Source organism: Alosa pseudoharengus, unplaced genomic scaffold (genome assembly GCF_046254945.1).
Source record: "Alosa pseudoharengus isolate Yale_2024_CS ecotype anadromous, Long Island Sound unplaced genomic scaffold, YU_APseudo_1.1 YU_APseudo_1.1_scf_12, whole genome shotgun sequence".
Classification (NCBI taxonomy): domain Eukaryota; kingdom Metazoa; phylum Chordata; class Actinopteri; order Clupeiformes; family Clupeidae; genus Alosa; species Alosa pseudoharengus.
The window spans coordinates 35,391,901-35,414,795 of record NW_027468587.1 but is presented as its reverse complement, the minus strand read 5'-3'; the positions used below and the strand labels follow the sequence as shown (position 1 = coordinate 35,414,795).

Sequence of the window (22,895 nt, the reverse complement as noted above, 5' to 3'; positions counted from 1 at the left end):
AGTGAAAAAAATAAAAATAAATAAAAGCATTTAATGATTACATGTTTAAACCCCCTCCTGCCTTTTAACAGTTATTGAGCTACTGGTATCTGGGACATTTTAGATTGTAAAAAGGTGGGTCAGTGATAAAGATCACCCTGTAGTCTGATGACAATCTCTTTGAGAATTTCCAGGTCTATCAAACAGATAACAAGCAGATACAGATTTTTATAGCCTTCTCTTTTGCCAGCCATTTAAATGGACATAGGTAAAATTACTGGGATGTGGATATGAATTTTTACAACTTTTGAATTGTATTGAATTGAATTGAAGTTGTGCACAAACAGTGGGGTTTAAATGTCTGATGGTCGGTGATTACTCCAGAGTTGTTGTGTCTCTTAAAAAGTCCAGGTAACTCATGGACCAACATGTTTTTTTTATTTTTAAAGTATATTTTTTGGGCTTTTTATGCCTTTAATTAGATAGGATAGTGGAGATTGACAGGAAGCGAGTGGGAGAGAGAGTCGGGGTGGGATCCGGAAAGGACCACGGGGCGGGAATCGAATCCGGGTCGCCGGCGTACGGTGCAGGTGCCCCAGCCAGTCGCGCCACTGCTGGGCCATGGACCAACATGTTAATGAAGTCATCTGGGTATGACCAATAAGATGATGAAGATAAGATTATGTTGTTGTCACTACATATTGAGTGATATTGATTGATTTCATATAAATGTTGGATTGTGTTAGCCTGGAGGACCAGACCCAATCCGAAAAAGTTTGTTGATATATCAAATATATCGGCGCAATGTATGATTTCCAGCAGTCTTATTTGCTATTGTGGAACAATTTTTTCAGACACCTCACAACTGCGTATAAACTTCCGCTCAATATTTTAACCTGAAGCATGACGGTGGCGCAGTAATATCAACATGCAATGAGTCTTCCAACAGAAATCAATGGGATTTTACAAAATGCCAAATAAAACACAACAGAAACTGTATTTTGTTGTATTTGTATTTTGTTTTGGAACATCATCAAACACCACTAACCAATCGGTGAGTTGCACAGTTTTGAAAACGAAAGTTAAAGGTTGTTTTAGGACATGTTTGAGCATGCCTGTTGGCAGCCACTCTGAGTAGTCAAAGGCGATTCAAAACAAGTCAGAAAAGTCGAGACAGGACCAATCGTCAAAATTTCGGTGTCCACCACTCATTCACTCCAGTTCATCCAAAACCAACCAGAAAAGGGACTCAAAGTGCTAAATACCGGAATTTTCCTTTAAGGGTCTGGCGAGTAATGAAAATGGTTCAATTTGAGGGGTGACACCAAGCATGCATTTGAAAATATCACTGCATGCAATTGGATAACACTACAACCAACGTTTGCTGACCGATTCCGGACGTCGATGCAATTGGATAACGCTACGACCAATGTTTCCGGACATCGACGTCGCAGTGCTGTCATCATCTGTTTAGTTCGCCTCTGGCCCGCCTATATCAGATAAACCGATGTGATTGGTGCAGCTCGGTTTCATGGGCATAGGTAATAAGCATCATTACTCGTCGCCAAAGTCACTCACTGAGAAAATTATCTAGCTCTCGCGAGAACTCTGGATTTCCAGGGTTTCCAGCAAAGATTCTAGAACAGAGCTCTGTTCTAGAATCTTTGGTTTCCAGGGACTATGCTTCCATTGCAGATAGACCCATTTTGTGAGTTCAGATGTTCAAATCTCTTAATATTTATTAATCATGACAAATAAAAAGGAAAACAGTCCATCACTAAAAATATGACAATATCTGTGTGTGTATGCATGTACTGTACATAGGTACGTGTCTATTTTGATAACCCAACATTTCTGAACTGCTTTCAGATGTGGTTCAAGGAAATAGTGCATAAATAAATGACAACAAATACATATGGACAGTGGACACATACACACCTGTATAGTATGGCTATTTGCACTATACGTGTCTTTGTGAGTGTTCATTTCTGTGTGTGAATGTACAAAGTCACTGTGGAATACAGTTAAGTCTGTCTGCTTGGGCTACCTTGACAGTTGCGTTTCGGTGCTCATACTCTGAAAAGCATAGGTGATGTGTGAGTGGGCGTGGTCTAGGTAAACGTCTCCATATGATTGGTTGTCTCCTGAGTAGTGTCTCCACTGCATGAGCTCAGACATGCTAACCCGCTGTGGAATGTTCACACTGTCGGCACGACGACCCAACTGACAGGCCCGCTCCACCAATGTGGTATCTTCCTCTGGCAAACCTTCAGAACACAAACACACCTTTGTTTTGTAGTTTGTACACATGTCTAAACGTACGTGCACACCTTTAAGCATGTGATTGTGTGTGTGTGTGTGTGTGTGTGTGTGTGTGTGTGTGTGTGTGTGTGTGTGTGTGTGTGTGTGTGTGTGCTTACACTGTATCTCTCCGTCCTCTGCACAGCCACAGCCCAGGAGCTGGTGTGTGAGGCATGTTGTTTTGGTTTCAAAGGTAAAAAGATCGCGGAGGTCCTCAGAAGAGAAGCTGATGTGATCAGCCCCTTTCCCCACGTCAACTACTGCACCTGACAAACCCTGCTTACACACCTGCCTTTGGTAGATCCTCTCCTCTATTGTACCTGTTTACACATACACACACACACACACACACACACACACACACACACACACACACACACACACACACACACACGAGAATGGAAATGATGAAACCTTTTGAAGTTAAGTGAAGAGCTTAATGATTAGTGATTGGAGTGTAAGGACTGGGTTTGCATTTACTGGTTAAGGGATCTAACCTGTGGTCAGAAGCCTGTAGATGTGAACAGTTTTCCTCTGTCCATCTCTCCACACACGTGCCATTGCCTACGACACAAACACCTCATCAGTACTCTTCCATACATTCGGGAATATCTTTGGTTCATGTCCACAAGGTTTAGGGGCAGCCGTGGCCTACTGGTTAGCGCTTCGGACTTGTAACCGGAGGGTTGCCGGTTCGAACCCCGACCAGCAGGAGCAGGCACGGCTGAAGTGCCCTTGAGCAAGGCACCTAACCCCTCACTGTTCCCCTAGCGCCGCTGTTGTTGCAGGAAGCTCACTGCGCCGGGATTAGTGTGTGCTTCACCTCACTGTGTGTTCACTGTGTGCTGAGTGTGTTTCACTAATTCACGGATTGGGATAAATGTAGAGACCAAATTTCCCTCACGGGATCAAAAGAGTATATATACTTATAGTATACTTATACTATACAAGCTTCAGCGTCTCACCTGCATGTCATTGGCAGGATTCCAGTCAATGTCGTAGAGCACGAGGTGGGAGGCCCCCACCAGGTTAAGGCCCACCCCTCCAGCCTTGGAGCTTAACAGGAAGAGGAAGTGGTCTGAGCTCGGCTTGTTGAAAGAGTCCACCAGGTTCTGCCGCTTGGACACTGGGGTGTTACCGTCCAGACGACAGCAGGTGTATCCGAGATGAACACACAGATCTTGGAGCAGATCCAGAGTCTGAGTGTAGTTAGAGACCAACACCACCCTGCAGACAGATAAGGGAGGGGAAGGGGGAGAGAGAGACGGGGTTATTAGATCAATAAATAAGTAAATATATAACTAATAACTACTATAAAATATTTAATATATAACATATTTTAAAAGGTATGTTTCTCATTGTGTGTATTAACATTTCCACAAAGCATTATTTTTCCATCCCAAATGCATGCAGACTGTGTGCACCTGTCTGTGGAGCTGTAGTGCTGTACAGCAGCGAGGAGGTCACACAGCACCAGGAGTTTCCCCGACTCGTCCGTGCCGAACGTGCCGCTGCTGTAGGCTGCAGGGAACAGCTCTGCTGACAGGCCCTCACACACAGAACCCTCTGTGCTATTCTGAAACGCAAAGATACTCCATTAAATCTTATACATACACTATTCATTAGAAACACACACACACACGGTAATACACACACACACACACAAATGCAAACACAGAAACAGCATAATATACAAGAGATAATAAATCTTATGAGATAAGTATACAGGCATAAACATAAACACAACATACACAACACAACATTGCTACACTTGTATGGAACTGGAAGACCTGGACTAAGCATATTTGACACAGACATTCTGAGCTGAGCCCTTGTTTTTTGTTGTTGTTACAGGCAGCCTATGGAGGAATTGTTGATTGAACCCATAAATTAAAGTTGATGATTTCCATCGTGTCAAAACTGAGAAGATATTCTACTTTCCCTTGGTGGCGGCCTGCCAAGATGCGCATCAATGAGCAGCCAGGCTCAGTGAGTAGACCTGTCAGGCAGCGCTCTGAACACAGAGCACAAACCAGACAAACCATCTGTTTGCTGGTCCTGGCCAAACACCGTAATTAGCTGGACATGTCTGCTGCAACATTGTGCTCATTAGCAAGTCCATGTGGCCTGAATAAAATATGCCTAGTGGGTGAGCCACTCCTTAACCTTGTTGTCTCTGAGCTGGCTGAGAGTCTGCATACACGTCCCAGGAGTGCCCTCTAGAGGCCCTCATGAGTAATGCACACTAAAGCTGGCCCAGGAGTGCCCTCTAGAGGCCATCATGAGTAATGCACACTAAAGCTGGCCCAGGAGTGCCCTCTAGAGCAGCGGTCCCCAACCACCGGGCCGCGGCCCGGTACCGGGCCGTGGGACATTCCTAACCGGGCCGTATCCTACGACATGAGTTTAAAAAAAATGCATGCAAACTAAACTAAATTTAATTTGCAATAATGTCACGTTTTTACATGGCATAGGCCTATATGCAGTTGTTTGATTGCACGCATGTTTGCATTTTGCAAGGTCTATTTTCTTACGTCTGTCTGTCCCGCCTTAACCACTTTACATATTGCCTTTAGCACTGCGCAGCCTCAGGTCAGCTCACTTCACTTGATCAGTTCTTGGCGAATGGTAGTGTCACACGAAGTTAGCTAAACTGCTAGAATGAGCAACAAAAAACAAGCATCTTTAGCACTGGCCAGAGTGTTTGAGTTGCGAGAGCCGCTGCAGAGATTTCTTACAGAAAAAAAAGTCACCGTTAGCTGCACATTTTAGTGATGAGGACTGGGTGTCAAAACTCGCTTACCTGTGTGGCATATTCAGGTTGCTTAATGACCTCAACCTGTCACTCCAGGGGAGAATGACGACTGTCTTTAAACTGGCAGATAAAGTCACTGTATTTAAAGCCAAGCTTGATTTGTGGGGACGAATGGGAACGGGGTGTATTTGATATGTTCCAAACAGTAGTGGGGGTTTTGGGAGAGACTGAGGGGCCCTTTCTCTCGCAGCTGGTGCGCGATCACCTTGTTGCGCTTTCAAATGAGCGTTACTTCCCATCCTCCAAAGATCCACGGCAAACCAATGAGTGGGTCCGCAACCCATTTGTCAATATCCAGAATAGTCCTAACTTGTCAGCGCAGGAGGAAGAGCAGTTGATCGAAATTGCAAATGACAGTGGTCGAGTGTGTATGAGGAAACCTCTCTGGCGGGTTTTTGGATCAAAACCATAGCAGAATATCCCGAGATAGCCGTAAAAGCGCTGAAAACGTTGCTACCATTTTCCACCACGTATCTATATGCGAGGCCGGGTTTTCTGCAATGACTGCAACTAAGACCAAATTGCGCAATCGACTGGACATTTCAAACACACTGCGGGAGTCACTGTCTTCCATCACCCCCAGATGGAACCTTTTTGTTGCAGGGAAACAAGCACAGGGCTCCCACTGATTATATTCGTAATGCACGTTTAGTTCCCATGTTTTGTTCCCATATTTTGTTAAGCATGTTCACACTTGATGTAGCTTCAAGTTGTTCAATTTTCATAGTTCATAGGCCTATTGTTAAATTTTTACTTCTTCAAGTTCACGTTTTTCACATTTTTAAGAGTTCGTTACCTTCATTGTTCATACATAGGCTAACTGGAGCTAGTTCTTTTCAAGTAATGCATGCACAACACATATGGAACATGGAACCCCCAACCCACTAACCCCCCCCCCCCCCCCGGGTCCGTGAAAAAAAAATGGGAATCAAACCGGTCCATGGCACATAAAAGGTTGGGGACCCCTGCTCTAGAGGCCCTCATGAGTAATGCACACTAAAGCTGGCCCAGGAGTGCCCTCTAGAGGCCCTCATGAGTAATGCACACTAAAGCTGGAGCTGCACATGTGTGAGACAACTGAAATCTTCTCATTTGGAACATCTCCAGTCCAACTGAGATACACTGTTCAGCGTACAGCTGAGCTAATCAAAAATAAATAGTTTATTGTGCTAATACCATTCAGTATAACTAAATATTAACTCTAAAGCTGAAACCTGCCAGTAAGACCACCTACCACCTCACCATGGCACTGAATGGTGTTAATCCAGGTTAATCTGAATCATCATGGTCATTACTGAAAGGTGCATAAATGGAAAAACTCCATAACCCAAATCCATATTCCCATAACAGTGATGTGATCAACTCAACACGTAAAACATGGAGATACCTGTAATAAAAAACGTACAGTTCTTAGCGCAAGACATTCTCTTGGTAAGGAATGGTACATCATACATTCTTTGTCAAAGCGACATAAAGAGAAACACCCCCATACAGCATCCACACCTTCTTCATGGTGTTGTAGAGCAGCCCTGGGTGGTTGCAGAGCTTCTTGAGGGCGCTGATGCAGGCGAAGTGCGGGCTGTTGGTGCTGAGGTGCGTGGCGGAGCCCCGGAGGCAGGACCGCACCGCCTGCGTGCTCAGCAGCTGCGCGTACAGGCTGCTCTGCAGCGGAGTCGGCCGGCAGAAGAGCGTCCACTCCACGCGGCCGGGGAGGTAGCGGCCGATGATCTCCTGCGTCCTCCTCAGGGTGAACACCCCGGTCAGCCGAGACAGCTCCGCGGCACGCTCCTCTCCCAGTGCACGCTCCTCCTGAGACACCGACACACATGCCCAGTAAAAACAGCTGACAAATACAAACTCGTGCACACACACACACCTTACTCCTTTATGGCCAGTGCAGACTACACCATTTTTTTGTCTTCCATGATGATCTGTTACGATTGACCATGTCAGACCAAGCGATAAGAGAACCACAAATTCTTGGCACGTCTTGGTGGTAAGATTGGCCACATTACGAGATCACGTCTCGTTGCGTGACGTCATAGTGCCCGTGTCAACACAGGAGTCGGGATTCAGGATTCCCAAAAAATTCTGACATGCTAGACTTTTGGTCATGGAGTCGTGGAACATCGCAGACAACACAGGCCATTACACACAGCTTCCCCTGATCTATGTATACACAAAGGCCACCAAACGAGAGAGACATACTGGACTAGACTGGTAATGGGCTGCTTAAGGTGTGTGTGTGTGTTTAATGTGTTGTGTTACCTGAGTGCAGGAAGGCTGGCGGGAGTGAATGATTGGCTCCTCATAAATCTTCCTGTATCCTGCTGAAGATCCCAGAACGCCTGGATTCACAAACTCAACTATTGAGTAAAACTCTTGAAGGTCATTTTGCACAGGAGTCCCTGCAATAATACACACACACAATACACATTATTTATAAATACATAAATGTCTATACACACATTTCCATGACGGAAAAGCTAACTTTTTGTGCTTATTTGAGAGCAGAGTACACTTCCACATTTATTTTTGGCTTAGTAGGTTTTTCACTCTTAACAGTTCCTCAAAGTCCAAAACTTGTATTATAGTGTGTAGGAGAGTGTGTGTGTGTGTGTGTACTACTCACCCGTCAGTATGATTCTCCTGGTGCAGGAGAGTGTGTGTAGAGCGCTGGTGGTTTTGATGCTTGTGTTTTTGAGCCGATGACCCTCGTCACAGATAAGCAGGCCGAAGTCCAGCTTCTGCAGCGAGCTTAGGGAGCGCAGCACCATCTCATAACTCACCACCATCACTGGACACACCGGAGACGACACATACTCCTCCACACGGTGGTCCTGACCCCACACACACACACACACACACACACACTACCATTACACAGAAGCAAGGGCAACCTCTAGTTGGGTGAGTGGGCTTCACTCTAACACGCTGCACCATCCTGTGACATAACATCTAATGTGTCCTTCAGTTCCTAAGCATGATGCTTTTTAACCATAATATAAATCAGATTTAGAATCGAATATTACTGGTACTTCCATTCTCTCATGAAAGGCACTGTAATGCCATACAAATGTTATAAATGTTTTATTTTTGGCAAATTCAAACAGAAAGTGGTGTCTATACACAGTAGATGAGCAAAAGCACTGTCAGCAGGCTGTAACTACTCATGTTGGAGGAACATACGCCGCTCTTGGTGACTGTGTTTGGTGTGACTGGTCACCTGATCCACCATGTAGACTCGAAGTCGTTCTCGGCCGAGCCACTTGTTGAACTCGGCCCCCCAGTTCTTGACCAGGCTGCCGGGGGCGACGACGAGGGCGCGGGTGATGGCTGGCTTCCCCCCGTACGGCCCCTGCCTCAGCAGCATCCACAGCAGGCTCACGCACTGCAGAGTCTTCCCCAGGCCCATCTCATCCGCCAGGATCGCACCACACCGCCCCGACAGTCTACACGGTTACGGTTTGCGGTTACACACCAAACTATATAGGGCACTCCACACACACACAGTTACACACTGAACTATATAGGGCACTCCACACACACGCAGTTACACACTGAACTATTATAGGACACTCCACACACACACACAGTTACACACTGAATACGTATATAGAGTACCCCCCCCCCCCCCCCCCCCCCCACACACACACACACACAGTGAGGGTTATCAGTGTTCACCTCATTCCCATGATGCACTCATAGAGAAAGATCACACCCTCTCTCTGGTGCGGCCGCAGACGAACGGTCAGATGAGGATCCATCACCACATCTACTAATGGGAGGCCACTTTTATTCCAAAGCCACTGGTGATTGGCTGGGGGGCGAGGCATCACTAGAGCACCTTCATACATAAAATGCAGACATAAATATTTAATTAAACCTTTAACACTTACTGTGCTTGTATACTATGCTGTGTGTGTGTGTGTGTGTGTGTGTGTGTGTACCTGGTGCATTTGGGTCATGACGGGGCCGTATCTCTCTCTCCGGCTCTTTGGATTTCGCGACTCCACCCTTGAGAGATGGGCGAGAGAAGGGTTTTGCTGCTGACCTGGCAACAGCGGACTCAAGCACGGGCACTGTGGAGGTTGCAGTGGAGACTTCCTGAAAGCAGCGGCCCTTGGCATAGTCCTCTGCAGAGATGACCCCCATGACCTCAATCTGCTTCCCAGAAACCATCAAGGTTTCACCTTCAGCCAGATTCTCCAGCTCTGACGCTTTGTAACCAGAGCCTGACATACATAAAAAAACAGTGTCTCTATGCTTACAATAAAAAAAATAAAAAATGCTTTATTTATGTAAATAACTTCTGTCTGTTTCCCCTACATATTTGCTTCATTGTATGTGTGCCAATTTCCACAGACATAAAACAAGACACTCTCAGACTCCATCTACCAAACTAGTAGCAACTGAAATCATATTCTCATCTAAAAACAAAAGCAGATTCTGAGGTCCTGCATGCTCTGAATACTTTTGAGGGCAATTGGGTCAACTCTATGACATGACTGGCTCACCTCGACCAATATCCTTCCCCTCCATGTCCTTCAGCACCACACTCCGCCCCTTGGCAACCAAAACAGCATCCCCTTCCCAGCGTTTATGCTTCCTGTTGGACGCCTTACACCACATGACGCTGAGGTACCGCTCTGAAACACACCAGTTCAGCGTTGACTGAATACTAAAGGCATATGATCTGAACTTCCTTCCTCCTATAATTGGAATTGTGCAAACAGATTAAGAGCATTTATTAATTAATTGTCTAATGCTAATATGGAAAACCACCAGTTCCACGTACCACATATATTACCCTACAATAACCATGTGATAAATTCACAGCCACTCTACGAGACCTTAGACAGTGAATAAATATATATTTAACATTCATATATATATAGTTAATCCCTTTCATTCATATAAATACATTTTTTTTTTAGAAATATACCCTAAAGACTAAAATTACAGCTAACTGCTATAGGGGTGCCAACTGCTGTAAATATGTTTAAAAAGAGGGAGAAAATCTAAACAACAGAAAAAAACATAAGCAAAGAAAAATAATGCCGTAGACTGAGTCTGAATGTGCAGTTCAAACCAGTCTGGAAATTGTGCATCCTAACATACGAGTCAGATCCTGATCATGCATCACAGAATCTTTCTCTCTCTCACACACACACACACACACACACACACACACACACACACACACACACACACACACACACACACACACACACACACACACACACACACACACACACACACACACACACACACACACACACACACAAAATCAAGATCTATCAATATCCAACAGAGGGCAGTACTGCAGCATGGCCTAGTCTCTGTGCACAAAGCCTGGGACTTTCCTACTTTCTGTTACCCCTCAAAAAGCAGCTAGATTAGGATTGACACGAATGATTCAGTCATGAAACTGGGTCTTCAGCTGAACCAGAAGAATAACAACTGACAAAAACACACACATGTAACACACAAGAAAAGGAGAGCACAAAAGTGAGTCATGGAAAAACATTTTTATTCTCATTTACACAAATCCCTCCTCTCCTTCCAAACCTGTACATGTGTGCAGCTCTAGCCTGCAGGCGTCTAGAAATGCACAAGCTTCAATCTGGCACTGTGACAAGAGTTAAGGGAAGGATGTCGGTCACTGAGTGTGTCAGAAGTTCAGAACTTCAAACAGAACCCAATGATTGGTAAATGTTCACAGAAATGAGTTACTAACCAGTAATGTGTGCTACTTTTGTCAGCATAAATCCTACTATGCAATGTTGATGAAACCATTAAAAACTGACACTACACTGTAGGTGACATCCTTTGTTGGACTACACTAAATTGTATGCAGTTTGTAGAGATCTGAACTGAACTCAGAGAGCTTTACCAAAGACCCTTGATTACTTCAAAGCAAGACTACTGGTTTATGCAGGTAAGAACAGGTCACTTTTAAAGTAATAGATGCTCGGTGGTGCAGACTTCTTTTAGAGATCAGCGGTTACTCCTGACGTTATTTGATAAGCCAGTAGCCTTGCTTTACAGTACATGCCTCAGATGGCTGCTCCTGACCAGGAGCTGGCTCCCCTTCAAGCAGTGGACCCTGGAGAGTGTTGCTTGAAAGTGCTCTTCATGGATGGATGGATGTGTGTGTGTGTGTGTGTGTGTGTGTGTGTGTGTGTGTGTGTGTTATAGGCATTACATGTGTGTGTGTGGTAGTCCGTGTCTTAGCCGCGCCGCTCTCAGTCTCTCCACTTTGACCTTTGCCCTGAGAAGCTCCTCTTCTAGCTGTTGCCGTCGCTTTAGCCCCTCCCTCTTCTCATCCAGGTAAAGGCCCACCTTCCTGTGATTGGCCAAGACCAGCTCGTGCTCTTCCCGCATCATCTGCAGCGACTCAGCCTCCAGTCCGGGAAATCTGTGCGAGACCAGCTCTCTCTGGTACAGGCCCCGCCTCGGGTGCGTTATCGTGGGTGACAGAGGAAGGTGCATCGACGAGGGACTAGGGGAGAGGGAGGGGTCGTAATTATGTAGCTCCGTCTCTTCCTCCAGTTCCACTTCCTCCTCCTCCTCCTCCTCCTCTCGCTCGTTTGGTCCTCGCGCCACTTCACTGTGGGGGATTGCGAGGGTGTGTGTGGACGTGTGCGTGATGGTCGGTGTCACTGACACGTGATTGGTCAGTGCTGGCAAGTCAGGAGGCGGTTTCACATCCTCGGACTCAACTCGGACCGCCATGGTAACCCCATGAAAGTCTGACAGGGTAGGTCCGGAGGAGCTGCTCCCAGGTTGCTCAATAGGAGAGTCTCTCTTATACTGTAGCCTAATACACACAAACACACCAGCAGTTATAACCTCATCTATAATCTATTACATGACCAATGCAACTTCACCACTATTCAAACGGTATGGCAAACCATTTGCAAATGCAGTATTAATAGTAGCAGTATCAATACTAACTGGACTATAGCCCTAAAAAGAAATTGTGATACTTCTGTCTGTACAGTGATCTTATATTTTAAGAATTCATAAATTAAAGTCAATTATAAAATCAATATATCATATACAAATATTGATACTAAATATCAATTAATACTATTAATCAAATTCATATAAAGACATTCAAACACTTGAGACTAAGCATCTATCTGTCTCACCTTAAAAGGAAAATTAGACACATCAATGAGATCACTCTAGATTACGGACACCCATCCTAATCCAGTTTGCAACATGATCAAACTGCATGCGATACTTAACGAGCTTGCCTGGCCTGCACTTTCCCCTGCTCAACTGACTACATCAGCACGGAGACTAACAGAGTAAGAGAAAAACAACAGGCGTGCAACAGGTGACAGGTGTAGGTGTGTGTGTGTGTGTGTGAGAGTACTCTGGTTATCAGCGCCAGGATGCTGATGGTAGTTTTGTGAGATTACGAACTGTTTGTGTACACATTTATATCTTAGATCAGGTGTGTGGCTCTGAAGATTGACATGTCTGTTTGTATAAAGGGTTGACTAAGAGCATCTATTGGTATTCCCAGAGAGCCTATGCATGACATTTTGGACTTTCGACTGAGTATGTCCCACCTATTTACTTTGTGTAAGAGGCACGTGTTTAGAATTGTTTTTGTTTATATAGTTTGTGTGCATGTCACTGAGAATGACTCAAAGCATAAAGCACACTGTTCCACTGTTGAGAAGTGATGACAAGTGATTATCTGTGTGTGTGTATGTGCATGTGTGTGTGTGTGAGTGAGAGAGAGTGTGTGAGTATCTCACCTCTCCAGAGAGTGAAAGAGATGAGGGATCATCTCCATCACGCGTTTGGTTGGCTCGCTGAGGCTGCCACGGTACTCAGGCTGGGCGTGGCTTCGCAGCAGCACTTCCTGTTTGGCGGCCTCTTTGAGGCGCTTGTAGAGCGTGCGCAGGCCTTGGGCCGTGCGAGGGGGACGCTCCCCCCCAAGGCTGTTGTAGCGCTGGGCGATGTTCTCCCAGCAGCGGTTTTTGTCCACAATCACGGCATGCTTGTTGGTGTGGTCTTCCAGCAGGCGAATGTGTGGCTGGGCCAGTCGCAGCAGGTCCAGTTTCTCCGACAGTGTGAAATTTGATGAGCGTGCCTTCCCCACTGCAGCATTAGACACGTACATGGACGCCATCTTGGCTTTAAGCCTGCCGGATGCTGGCTAGACTAAGCCTGAGTGCTGGGTAGCGCACGAAGGGCTAATACTCGCGCTCTCCTATTCTTTCCTCCTTGATTAATGTCACAAGCTGAGCGCGGTCTCTCCCTTTGTCTTTGCTGGGTCTTTTTCACTAAGCTAACTAAGCTCCCCTCCCCCTCTCCTCTTTGTGCTCCTGCCACCTTCTTCTGTAGTCTTGCTTCTGTTTTTTCCGCAAAAATGCAAATAAAAACCACCAGGCACACAAGCAAACAAACTCACACACGTGTGTGTTCAAGCAGCATGTCTATCTTCTGTGTTACACAACTCGCTTCCCTCACACACGCAAGAAAAGGATCAAGCCTAACTAGGCCAGTCCTCGCTAGGCCTCCGCCTACAGGGGAGGGCTCTGCTCAAATTCCTCTCGGCTTAGTCTGACGCAGCTTGGCCAAAGCTGCACTAAACCCACGCTGACCTACATACATGCTCAAACACAGGCGGAGAAAACGTTTTTATTTGCCTTGCGGAAACCCCATACATATTTTTTTTGCTGAGAACATTGTGAAAAAGGAAGTAATCATATATGATTGCTACTTAGTAGGCGCAATCATCTGCATACAATCGTGTATGTTTCATGCGCCGCTGAAATCAAAGCGCGACTGCGCAGGTCACACACAAACACGCAGGGGATCAAAATTCCAACCGCATGTTACTGCATGTGCTCTCCGGACCTTTTGCTTGGGAGCGCATTTTTTAATGAACGAGTTAGAGCCGTAACCACACGGGGTGATTTCAGTTGGGAAGATGAGACAGAGTGGGTCTGTACCGATACACTCCGCTCTAATCTGCCTTGCGGCAGGTTATTAACATAATGGCAGAACTTGTGTCAATCACGAAAACTTCACTGTTGATTGGTTAAATTCTTGAGAAAAGGCGCATACGTCACACCATGGTCTATCTACGCCCAAACTGAGCTTCGTGCAGTTAGATTTGGTTGGTTTCTCAAACGCCTCCATACTAACAAAACAGAAGCAAACGAGGTAGAAATAACCAAGATCATAATGCAATGTGCTGTTGTCATTGAACGTATCGATTTCTGAAAACGTATGGACAATGTTATAATGAAAATCCTGATATGACGCGAGCTGGGTGCAGACTAACACTGAGCTAGTCAGATGAACGCGGCTTCTTCGGTATGGCAAAATCGTTTTACGCTGGCTGTTTTACGTTCCGATCTGTGATTATTAAGCTACTGCCAAATAAGCCGAAGTTTTTATGCTGTGCTATGGACGTAGCATTGCCATTGCATAGATATTACCATCATAAACTCACACAAGACTCGTACTCCTGAAGATCAACGCTGTATATTTGGGTTGGGGAAAAAGTCTGTGATGTTGATCACTGTCGACAATCATTACAGACAGACCTATATATTACTATGTAGTGGAAGCTAAACGCAAGTAAACACTGTTTATCCACCTCTGAAATTTCAGAAATAGAGTTTACACACCCTTTTATTGGAGTTTATCCACCTCAAACGAGTTTATTCACCAATTGCAACTTTTAACATTAAAAATCACACTATATTATCCACATTCACAATATCTTCACTCATCAACACTAGAAACCATTTAATACCACTGGTTTTGTTATTGTTAACATTAAACAATAACCTCTCTTATTTTACCACTACACCCCTGACTATAACACGATATGCCACTTCTTGTAAACCATGCAGCTGTATGTTGCAATGACCATACGATGCCCATGGGTCTTACTGTGGAAACTCACATGAAAACACAGATCATTTTTCTTTGATTGTCAGTTCATCATCACGGAGAAAAACACACACACATGCCGAATATCACAGTATAAAGAAGGACAGTGCCTTGCTCAAAAAATCATTACCCCTTTTACCTGCATTGGCATTCAAGCAAGAACCAATAGCATGTCAGGTAAATGTGTATTCACAATTTTCACAAAGTGCATAAAAAAAGGTTTAAACTGTTATGAACTAGAAGCATGCAGACAGAGTCAAAGGGACTCACTGAAACTATAGCTCCATTTGAACTTTGGCTGGCCTCACACAGGATAGCATCCTTCAGAAAACAGCACTTAAAACTGATTAATGCAGATATCAAAATATGACTGCTACTGATGCAGTTAACAAAAATGGCCTAAAATGTCCTCATATTTTAAACTAAGAATAAGTTGTGAAATGGATGGAAAAGTCTCAAACAACATCTACCGCTAAACTGCATGTCATCAGGAGACTTATCAGAACCTATTTTAATCATAAATGCAAATTGTGTGTCAGTGAACAGTGTGTTACACAGACAGAGTTTTGACCCATCCATTGGTAGTGAGCACACACACACATACTCTGGGAGAAGTAAGCACACTAGGAGCACACGCACACATTTACGAAGTAAATGTAAATGTTTCACAACAACAGGCTGGTCTACACCGGCAGAGCAACTTAGGCACTCTATTCTCGGAGCGTAAAAATAGTTAATAGTTTTAGAAGATAAGTCTATTTTTTTTCTATTTTTCAAATGCACACAGCACTCTCATGTCTGGTGAAGCCAGTTCCATTAATTATAGTGGAAGCTAATTGTTGCAGCATACGCCCCGCAAAGAAATGCTTCAGATGCATGCCCGGTGTAGCTCCACTGTTACAATGATCTTTTTGACATGTCAACACACCGAGAGCACTGTTAACAGCTGAAAACAGATTCAACACATCGTGACAGTATCTATATTGTGCTATATCACAATATAGGCTCCAACTGCTCAATTAAATGAGTTTTGCTGAAATCTTTGGCCAACAACTACCACCAATATCTTAATACAAGAAAAACAGGTGACTGTTGGTCTGTATAATCAAACATTAAAAATGATTTACAAATTAAAAAATGTGTTGATTGCTGCTCCTGGAAAAAGTGGTGCAACCACTGAAACAACCACTGATGAACAATAAAGGTCAAAACATACAGTATATATATATATATATATATATATATATATATTTAGCCACTACAATAAAGGATTAAAAGAATGCTTGCTTTAACAATGTGCTACTACTGTCTGCACTGGGTGTATATTGTCTGTGTGTTGCTCAAATGCTGACTCTGTGGAAGGCAACTCTTAGGGGCATCTCAGATGTGTGTTGTACGAGTGTGCATGATGTGTATGCTAGACTCTATGGCCTGTATGGAGTGTTGTACCAGACCAGAGGCAGGTGTGTGAGAGCGTACCTGTAGGGCATGTCTGTATGCTGATGGGTCGGCTCTGGGGGGCCTGGTGCTCCTCATCCTTCATATGTGTGTGTGTGTTCTCCTCTTCCTCAGAGGGTGTATCTGTGGTCTTCTCAGAGACTGGTACCACACTGAGCACCCGTGCCAACGCTCCTGACACTTGAGACTCACGTGGTCTCCTGTTGACCTGTGTCTGCACCTACATTTACACATACACACACACACACACACATCGTCTGTGATGTCAGAGTCAATGTAAAAAAACATGCCCTTAAAACTTTGCACTAAAATAAAATATTCTGCTAATTCATAATACAAAAACAAACATAATAAAGAATAATAAAGAATACTCAATGGTTAAACAGATGCTATATTATCAATGTATTTTGGACTAAAACACTAATTAAAACAATGAAACGTTAACCACCCTCCAGAGCATGATGTGACCACATCCCCACTCCAGCAAAATACAAAAAAACATTAATCATGACAACATTATTCCTGAATACACTGCATTCTAAGACATTGAAAGAAAGTTAATGACATTTCTGCCTTAAAACAAGACAATAAGAATTCCGATTCTGGTGCCATATAAAAGCATCTGCATGCCCGATATATACCGTAATACATACATCTGTGCTAATCATCTAATCATTACCATCATCATCATCATCACCACCTTTACTGGTAGTCTCAGAGACCATTCAGAAAACAGACAGTATAGACATGACATATGACATATATCATGCAATATAAAAGAGCTGACTGACTGGTATTGTAAGGCATTAAACCTAGGAATTGACAGCTGCATAACAATGTTGTTCTGAGAGTTGATCAGACAACAAATACATTTGTACATCAAACTTTTAAATAACGGCTGAAAAGAGTCTGACCCATGATGTCACTAAATGAATGACTTCACCTACACTTAAAATGAGTAGCCTACAATTTTAAACCTCACATGAATGGCCTCATTCTCAGCAAATAATAAAACAATATACATGTTATGTGTATATTGCATATTGAGATGCTTTAATGTGTGTACTTCTACAAGCCTACAGTGATAAAGAGATCTATAGAGGAAAACCCACGGTATCTTTATTAGAACTACACCTTGACATCCACAACATTAAAATAATGTTGCTTTGCTTGGGTAATTAAAATATATAAGAAAAATAATACATCAGACAGAGTTTAGAGTTGTTATCCTTATCTTAAAAGCCTGATAATAACACTCATTTCCTGTAATACCAGGGGAGACATTCATACCGTGTTAACTGCGTTCGTGAGTGTGGGTTTGGGCTGCAGAGGCAGTGTGCAGTGTTCAGGAGTGTCAGGACTCGGACAAGGAGGAAATCCTCGCGCCCCAGGAGGCACAAAGCGCATCTTTTTAGCCGCATTGCCTTGCTGACTAGGAGCTGCTGACCGACGCATCCTGCCCAAAGAACCATTGCAGACTGTGTTAAATGCATCGCGCGTTTTTCATAGAATAATATTAATAATTTCCTATTCCAAAATCAGTTACTTTAAATAGATGTGGACAGTGGCTATATTCAGCAAATGTAGAGTCAAATAAGAACAAAAAATAGATCAGAAAGAAGATTGTCAACGTGTCTTCTTTTTATGCAGCTTGTTATGCAGTCATTTACACAGAAAACACTTAATTTTAAGTAGCTAGTCAGCGTTAACTAACTGTTACAAAATACACATGCTAACGTTAACGCTAGTTCGTGTTCATAACATAAGACAACTGATTTCCCAGCTGTTGTGTTACTGACCTATACTTCAGAACTGCTTAAACTTTAGATAAAATAAATTAACACTTGACAGCGTTTAATTACACGTCGACATATTTTTACCTTTTAGCTTTCCAGTTTGTTTGTATCTAGTAGTACTCCTCTGTGTTTTGGTTGACACGAGTCAAATCGCGCGCAGTCTAGCGCGGAAGTGACGTTGGTCAACGTGGTGAGAGTTTACAAACTGTAGATTGGTTGTTTGATGTCTGACGTAGAAAATGGGAGCGGCTAATCTCGTGCTGGTAATCCTAAACGGTAATCCCATGTGTAAAGAGTGAAAGGGCTATGTGAAATATCTGAATGTACGCAGGCAGGACAGCAGTTTTATTTGAAAGCTTCCTTTGCACACAGGCATGGCGGAAAAACAGACACTGCTGTGAGCGGATTATATATGCATTGCTTTCAATAATTTGCAATATAAAGGTAAGTGTTAGGCTAGGCCTATGACATCACAAATGTGCACAATTGTGCAAGATGGTCTTGGGTAATGTGTTCAGTTTTGTCTTCTTCATGTAATACTGTTGCAAACTACAGCACTGTTAGCCTAAATTATAGCCTAGCTGTTAATTTTTTTTAAAAAGTGCAAAACGAAAACCAGACAGTGTGGGTGGTTGCCATCTGAGATTGAGAATGAGATTATAATCCAATCAAATGGCAATAGGCCATGTTTAATCCTAAAAGTGTATTGGAGCAAATGCCATTCAAAGACAGAATGAGAGGGAGAGAAAAGGGGAGAGATGATCACAACATGGGAGTTGTTGATACATGTGTTGCTTCAGATGAATGGATGTCATGTGCATGTGTAAAGGCACACTTTGCTCTCACCTGAACACACATGTGCAGGAACAGGACAGGATTATAGATCAGAGAGAGAGAGAGAGAGAGCAAGATGGGAGGGGGGAGTAAGTGAGGATTTAATTCTCAGTTTGTGGGCTGTTGAGAGATCACCACCCTCCTGCTGTGCATGAACAGGGGAAAATGGGATCTCTAGAGAGACATGAATGTGTCTGTCCTTTCTCTCGACTTAAACATGCACACATGCAATATTGTCAATTGTTTTTTTCAGGGACCTCTTGTCCCTTGGTACTGTTTGTGTATGAAAGAGTCTTGTCTTTCTTCAACTCCACCTCTTGGTGATCAACAGTTGGCTACCCTACGTTGCCAGGACAACCAAACCACACCTTGGAAACAGAGGAAGGTTACTAGGAAGAGGAAACAGGGAGATAGCAGATAGAGTGAATCAGACAAGGAAAGGAAACTTTTGCTTCAGGTAAGGATTTCTGGATTATAATGGTTAAAATGTTCTGCTTGTAATTTTACTGCCTGTGTGTTAGAGTATCTGTCTGCAATGCAGATAAACTAGCTCTCTCTGTTTGGTGCAAGTTTATGATGATTATGTATTTTGATGTATATTTTTTTGAGCAATAATCATCTAACATGCTATGTATGTATGTGCGGTGTGTATGTGTGTGTGTGTGTGTGTGTGTTTACATAGAATGGGTTATGATGTTGAGAGATTTGTGGGCTATGTCAATGAGGGCTTGCTTTGTAGTGTGTGTCGGTGTGTGTGCGAGGATGCTGTGATGTCGCCGTGTGAGCATGTCTTCTGCAGGGCGTGCATCAGCGCCTGGCTGTCCCAGCACGCCACCTGTCCTGAGGACCGCACTCACCTCACTCACACTCAACTGCGGCCACTCTACAGGTTAGACACAGCCCACTGTGTCAGTACCTGGGCCATTTCAGATCTCTTGCTTCCTGACACACACACACACACATTATACAGTGGCTGATCTTTCTTTATTCTAATGCTACAATGATGTTATGATGTAATGCAACTACGATGTTATGACAAATGTTTCCCTTTTGGGCACAGTAAAGTGTGTAATTAACTTTGTATAGTTAACTTATACATCATACCCTTACCTAGCTGTCAAACTGTAAAAACACTTCAAAATAGGTGGAATATTGCTGTGTTACAGGTACATGCGTAATGACCTGATGCGACTCCAGATTCGCTGTGTGTTCCATGTGCACGGCTGTGATGTCATCAGCTCACTTGAGTCCTTACACACCCATGAGGCAGAGTGTGACTACTCTCTGCTGACATGTAGCAACACAGGTATACAGTCACCACACACACACACACACACACACACACACACACACACACACACACACACACACACACACACACACACACACACACACACACACACACACACACACACACACACACACACACACACACACACACACAGGGAATTGCCATGCTACTGTATATTGAGCTAGAGCAGCACACAGAGCAGACATTACAAAAGTGTGACTACTGTCTATTGACACGCAGTGACACAGGTCATCTCTCACACACTCTTTCTCTCTCTCTCTCTCTCTTACACACACACACTGGTTTTATATTTCTCTGAATGATTAATGAGGAAACCCCTGAGTTACCAGACAGGCTTGGAGTTTCTTTAAGTGCAGTCACAATCAAATTGGCCAATAGGATGAAAGGGGAATGGATGCCAGCTGCTTAACAGTAGACTCATATATCACTCTCGATACAGGCCTACATTAACAATGTGTGTGTGTATGTGTGAATCTTTGTGTGTGTGTGTGTGTGTGTGTCATCAGCAGGAGGGCTGTACTTGTGTTACCTATGTGGTAGGTATCATGTGTGCATAAGATCACAATTTGAGATGTGCTGCAGAGTGTGTGTGTGTGTGTGTGTGTGTGTGTGTGCTGAACATTGCTTGCATTAGTACTCTCTCTGCATGAAGTCCTAGATGTTTCCGTGGGGCATTAAGTGTGCTGTGTATAAAAAGTCATTCTAAAAAAAAAATAAAATAAAAATGGTTTCATTCACAAAATTCCCCTTGTTTTCCCCAAGGTTGTGAGGTGCAGGTGTGTCGCCGAGACCTGGAGGCTCACCTCAGCGTGTGTGAGTTTGGCAGCAGATTGTGCTTAGGCACAGACAAGGACACACACACATGCGTCACAGAGCTCCGCACTGAACTGCAGCTACTTAGGTGTGTGTGTATATCACTCACGGCTGCAGCTTTTTTACTTTTTATTGTCCTGCTGAATCCCTGCGATGGCTGCAAATTATTGTGATCGTCAAAGTTAATAAGGAAAAAATGAGAGTTGAGCCACAGTAATAATGTGTGTCTAATAAATTGATATGTGTCTTGGGTTGTTATATAAAACTAACTATAATGTTGTGTGTGTATTTGTGTTGCAGGGCAGAGTGTGTGTGTAAAGTTGAAGAGCTGAGATGTGAGATGGAGTCAAGGCTGGATTCCCAGCGTAGACACATGGTGCAGAGAGAGAACTTATTGAAGAATGAAGTGGAGGAACTTAAGGTAGACATCAGTCATATATCTTAAGCAATTATTATTTAGATGCCCAAGCAGCATTATGTCTGTGGGTAGCTAGTTTAATTCACTTTGATTGTAATTTTTCATGTAAATACATCTATGTACCTACCATATTTTCGTGTGAGTCCCCCAGACTATTCAGACCAGCCTAGGCTTTTCACTTTGCAGTTTTAGGCATCAGATTGTAAACCTGTAGAAAACTGAATTTACAGCAGCATTTCACTAATACAAACATAGGGAGATAGATATAATTACTGCCAGCTGTAATTATGTTATTCATTTGCAACGCAAGTCTGCTGGTCGTTATTTAGGGAGCGAATTTTCCAAAAAAACAAAAAAAAAACAAATGACCACCTCCCTGTATGTGTCTAGGGCCAGCTTTCCTGCGTGATGTCTGATGTGTGTGTGCTGCTAGCCGCGGAGCGCTCCCGTCGGCAGGAGCTGGAGAAAGCCGAGCTGGAGAAGGCCGAGCTTCTGGAGCTTCTGAAGGAGGGACAGAGGCAGCTCACGCCCACTCATCAAACCACACCCACCCCGGGGGAGGGGCCCCGCAAGACCGGCCCACGCAGCCTCACTCTGGACTGTATCAAGAGGAAGAGTAAAGAAGTCACAGTCATCTAGCACAGAGCCATTAAGAGGAAGAGGAAAGAAGTCACATTCATCTAGCACAGAGCCATTAAGAGGAAGAGGAAAGAAGTCACATTCATCTAGCACAGAGCCATTAAGAACTCACACTTGCGCTACAGAGCATTATGCCTATCTTCCTGTAAAGACGGAAATATGAATGGAAAACATCTGGAGATCAATGAAATCTAAGTCACTTGGACTTGGCTGGCTGTGTCGGTAAAACCAACACAACTTGTAGGCTTTGGCAAGTTGTGCATAAGACTTAAGCAGAGAGCTTCTGAGGTCAAAGGTTCCATCAATGGCGTCTCACAGTTCAAATGAGCCATTTTTCTGCACATATAGACTTATAGACAGAAACACATTTAAATGAAATGTAAAATGGTGTTCCCCCTACAAATACACACAAAATGATTTCATCTGTAAACCATTTGTCAGTATTGTCATGCTCACTGTGACTTCCTTTTCATAACTACGCATTTGACCCAAGCCTGACCAAGGACAGAGAATAATTGCCACAATTACCAACATCTGAACCTGTGATGTATAGTTTGTGTGTGTATGTAAGAAAAAAGTTATTGGGGCCTGCGTGAC

The 22,895-nt window shown here is 43.8% G+C and overlaps 3 protein-coding genes across 3 annotated transcripts; 1 reads left to right on the top strand and 2 right to left on the bottom strand.

Moving 5' to 3' along the window:
- Positions 1-1,733: 1,733 nt before the first annotated feature.
- rad54b (RAD54 homolog B) lies at positions 1,734-18,437 on the bottom strand. Its single transcript, XM_076281098.1, has 15 exons — positions 18,367-18,437; positions 17,777-17,942; positions 16,508-16,706; positions 9,613-9,744; positions 9,046-9,330; positions 8,780-8,942; positions 8,322-8,547; positions 7,728-7,935; positions 7,364-7,503; positions 6,599-6,904; positions 3,705-3,856; positions 3,246-3,507; positions 2,778-2,844; positions 2,400-2,600; positions 1,734-2,246 (listed from the first exon to the last, which is right to left on the bottom strand). Exons 2-15 carry the CDS (start codon positions 17,939-17,941, stop codon positions 2,023-2,025), a joined length of 2,730 nt encoding a protein of 909 aa, XP_076137213.1. The 5' UTR covers position 17,942; positions 18,367-18,437; the 3' UTR covers positions 1,734-2,022.
- On the bottom strand, positions 10,656-13,666 carry LOC143119535 (fibrinogen silencer-binding protein-like). The gene is made up of 2 exons (XM_076281099.1): positions 12,874-13,666; positions 10,656-11,918 (listed from the first exon to the last, which is right to left on the bottom strand). The coding sequence occupies exons 1-2, from the start codon at positions 13,248-13,250 to the stop codon at positions 11,300-11,302; spliced, it is 996 nt and encodes a 331-aa protein (XP_076137214.1). The 5' UTR covers positions 13,251-13,666; the 3' UTR covers positions 10,656-11,299.
- A 1,362-nt stretch (positions 18,438-19,799) lies between the features above and the next one.
- On the top strand, positions 19,800-22,298 carry rnf41l (ring finger protein 41, like). The gene is made up of 5 exons (XM_076279557.1): positions 19,800-20,005; positions 20,283-20,422; positions 21,191-21,329; positions 21,542-21,662; positions 22,050-22,298. Exons 1-5 carry the CDS (start codon positions 19,800-19,802, stop codon positions 22,296-22,298), a joined length of 855 nt encoding a protein of 284 aa, XP_076135672.1.
- The last annotated feature ends 597 nt before the right edge of the window (positions 22,299-22,895 follow it).

Excerpts from the sequence above, each read along its gene's own strand:
- rnf41l (XM_076279557.1), top strand. The coding sequence starts at position 19,800 with ATGGGTTATGATGTTGAGAGATTTGTGGGCTATGTCAATGAGGGCTTG. Across the intron at positions 21,330-21,541 it reads ACTGAACTGCAGCTACTTAG|GGCAGAGTGTGTGTGTAAAG; the intron begins GTGTGTGTGTAT and ends TTTGTGTTGCAG. Across the intron at positions 21,663-22,049 it reads ATGAAGTGGAGGAACTTAAG|GGCCAGCTTTCCTGCGTGAT; the intron begins GTAGACATCAGT and ends GTATGTGTCTAG.
- LOC143119535 (XM_076281099.1), bottom strand. The coding sequence starts at position 13,250 with ATGGCGTCCATGTACGTGTCTAATGCTGCAGTGGGGAAGGCACGCTCA. Across the intron at positions 11,919-12,873 it reads CTCTTTCACTCTCTGGAGAG|GCTACAGTATAAGAGAGACT; the intron begins GTGAGATACTCA and ends TGTGTGTATTAG.
- rad54b (XM_076281098.1), bottom strand. The coding sequence starts at position 17,941 with ATGCGTCGGTCAGCAGCTCCTAGTCAGCAAGGCAATGCGGCTAAAAAG. Across the intron at positions 7,504-7,727 it reads CAGGAGAATCATACTGACGG|GGACTCCTGTGCAAAATGAC; the intron begins GTGAGTAGTACA and ends GTATTATTGCAG. Across the intron at positions 3,508-3,704 it reads CACTACAGCTCCACAGACAG|GGTGGTGTTGGTCTCTAACT; the intron begins GTGCACACAGTC and ends ATCTGTCTGCAG.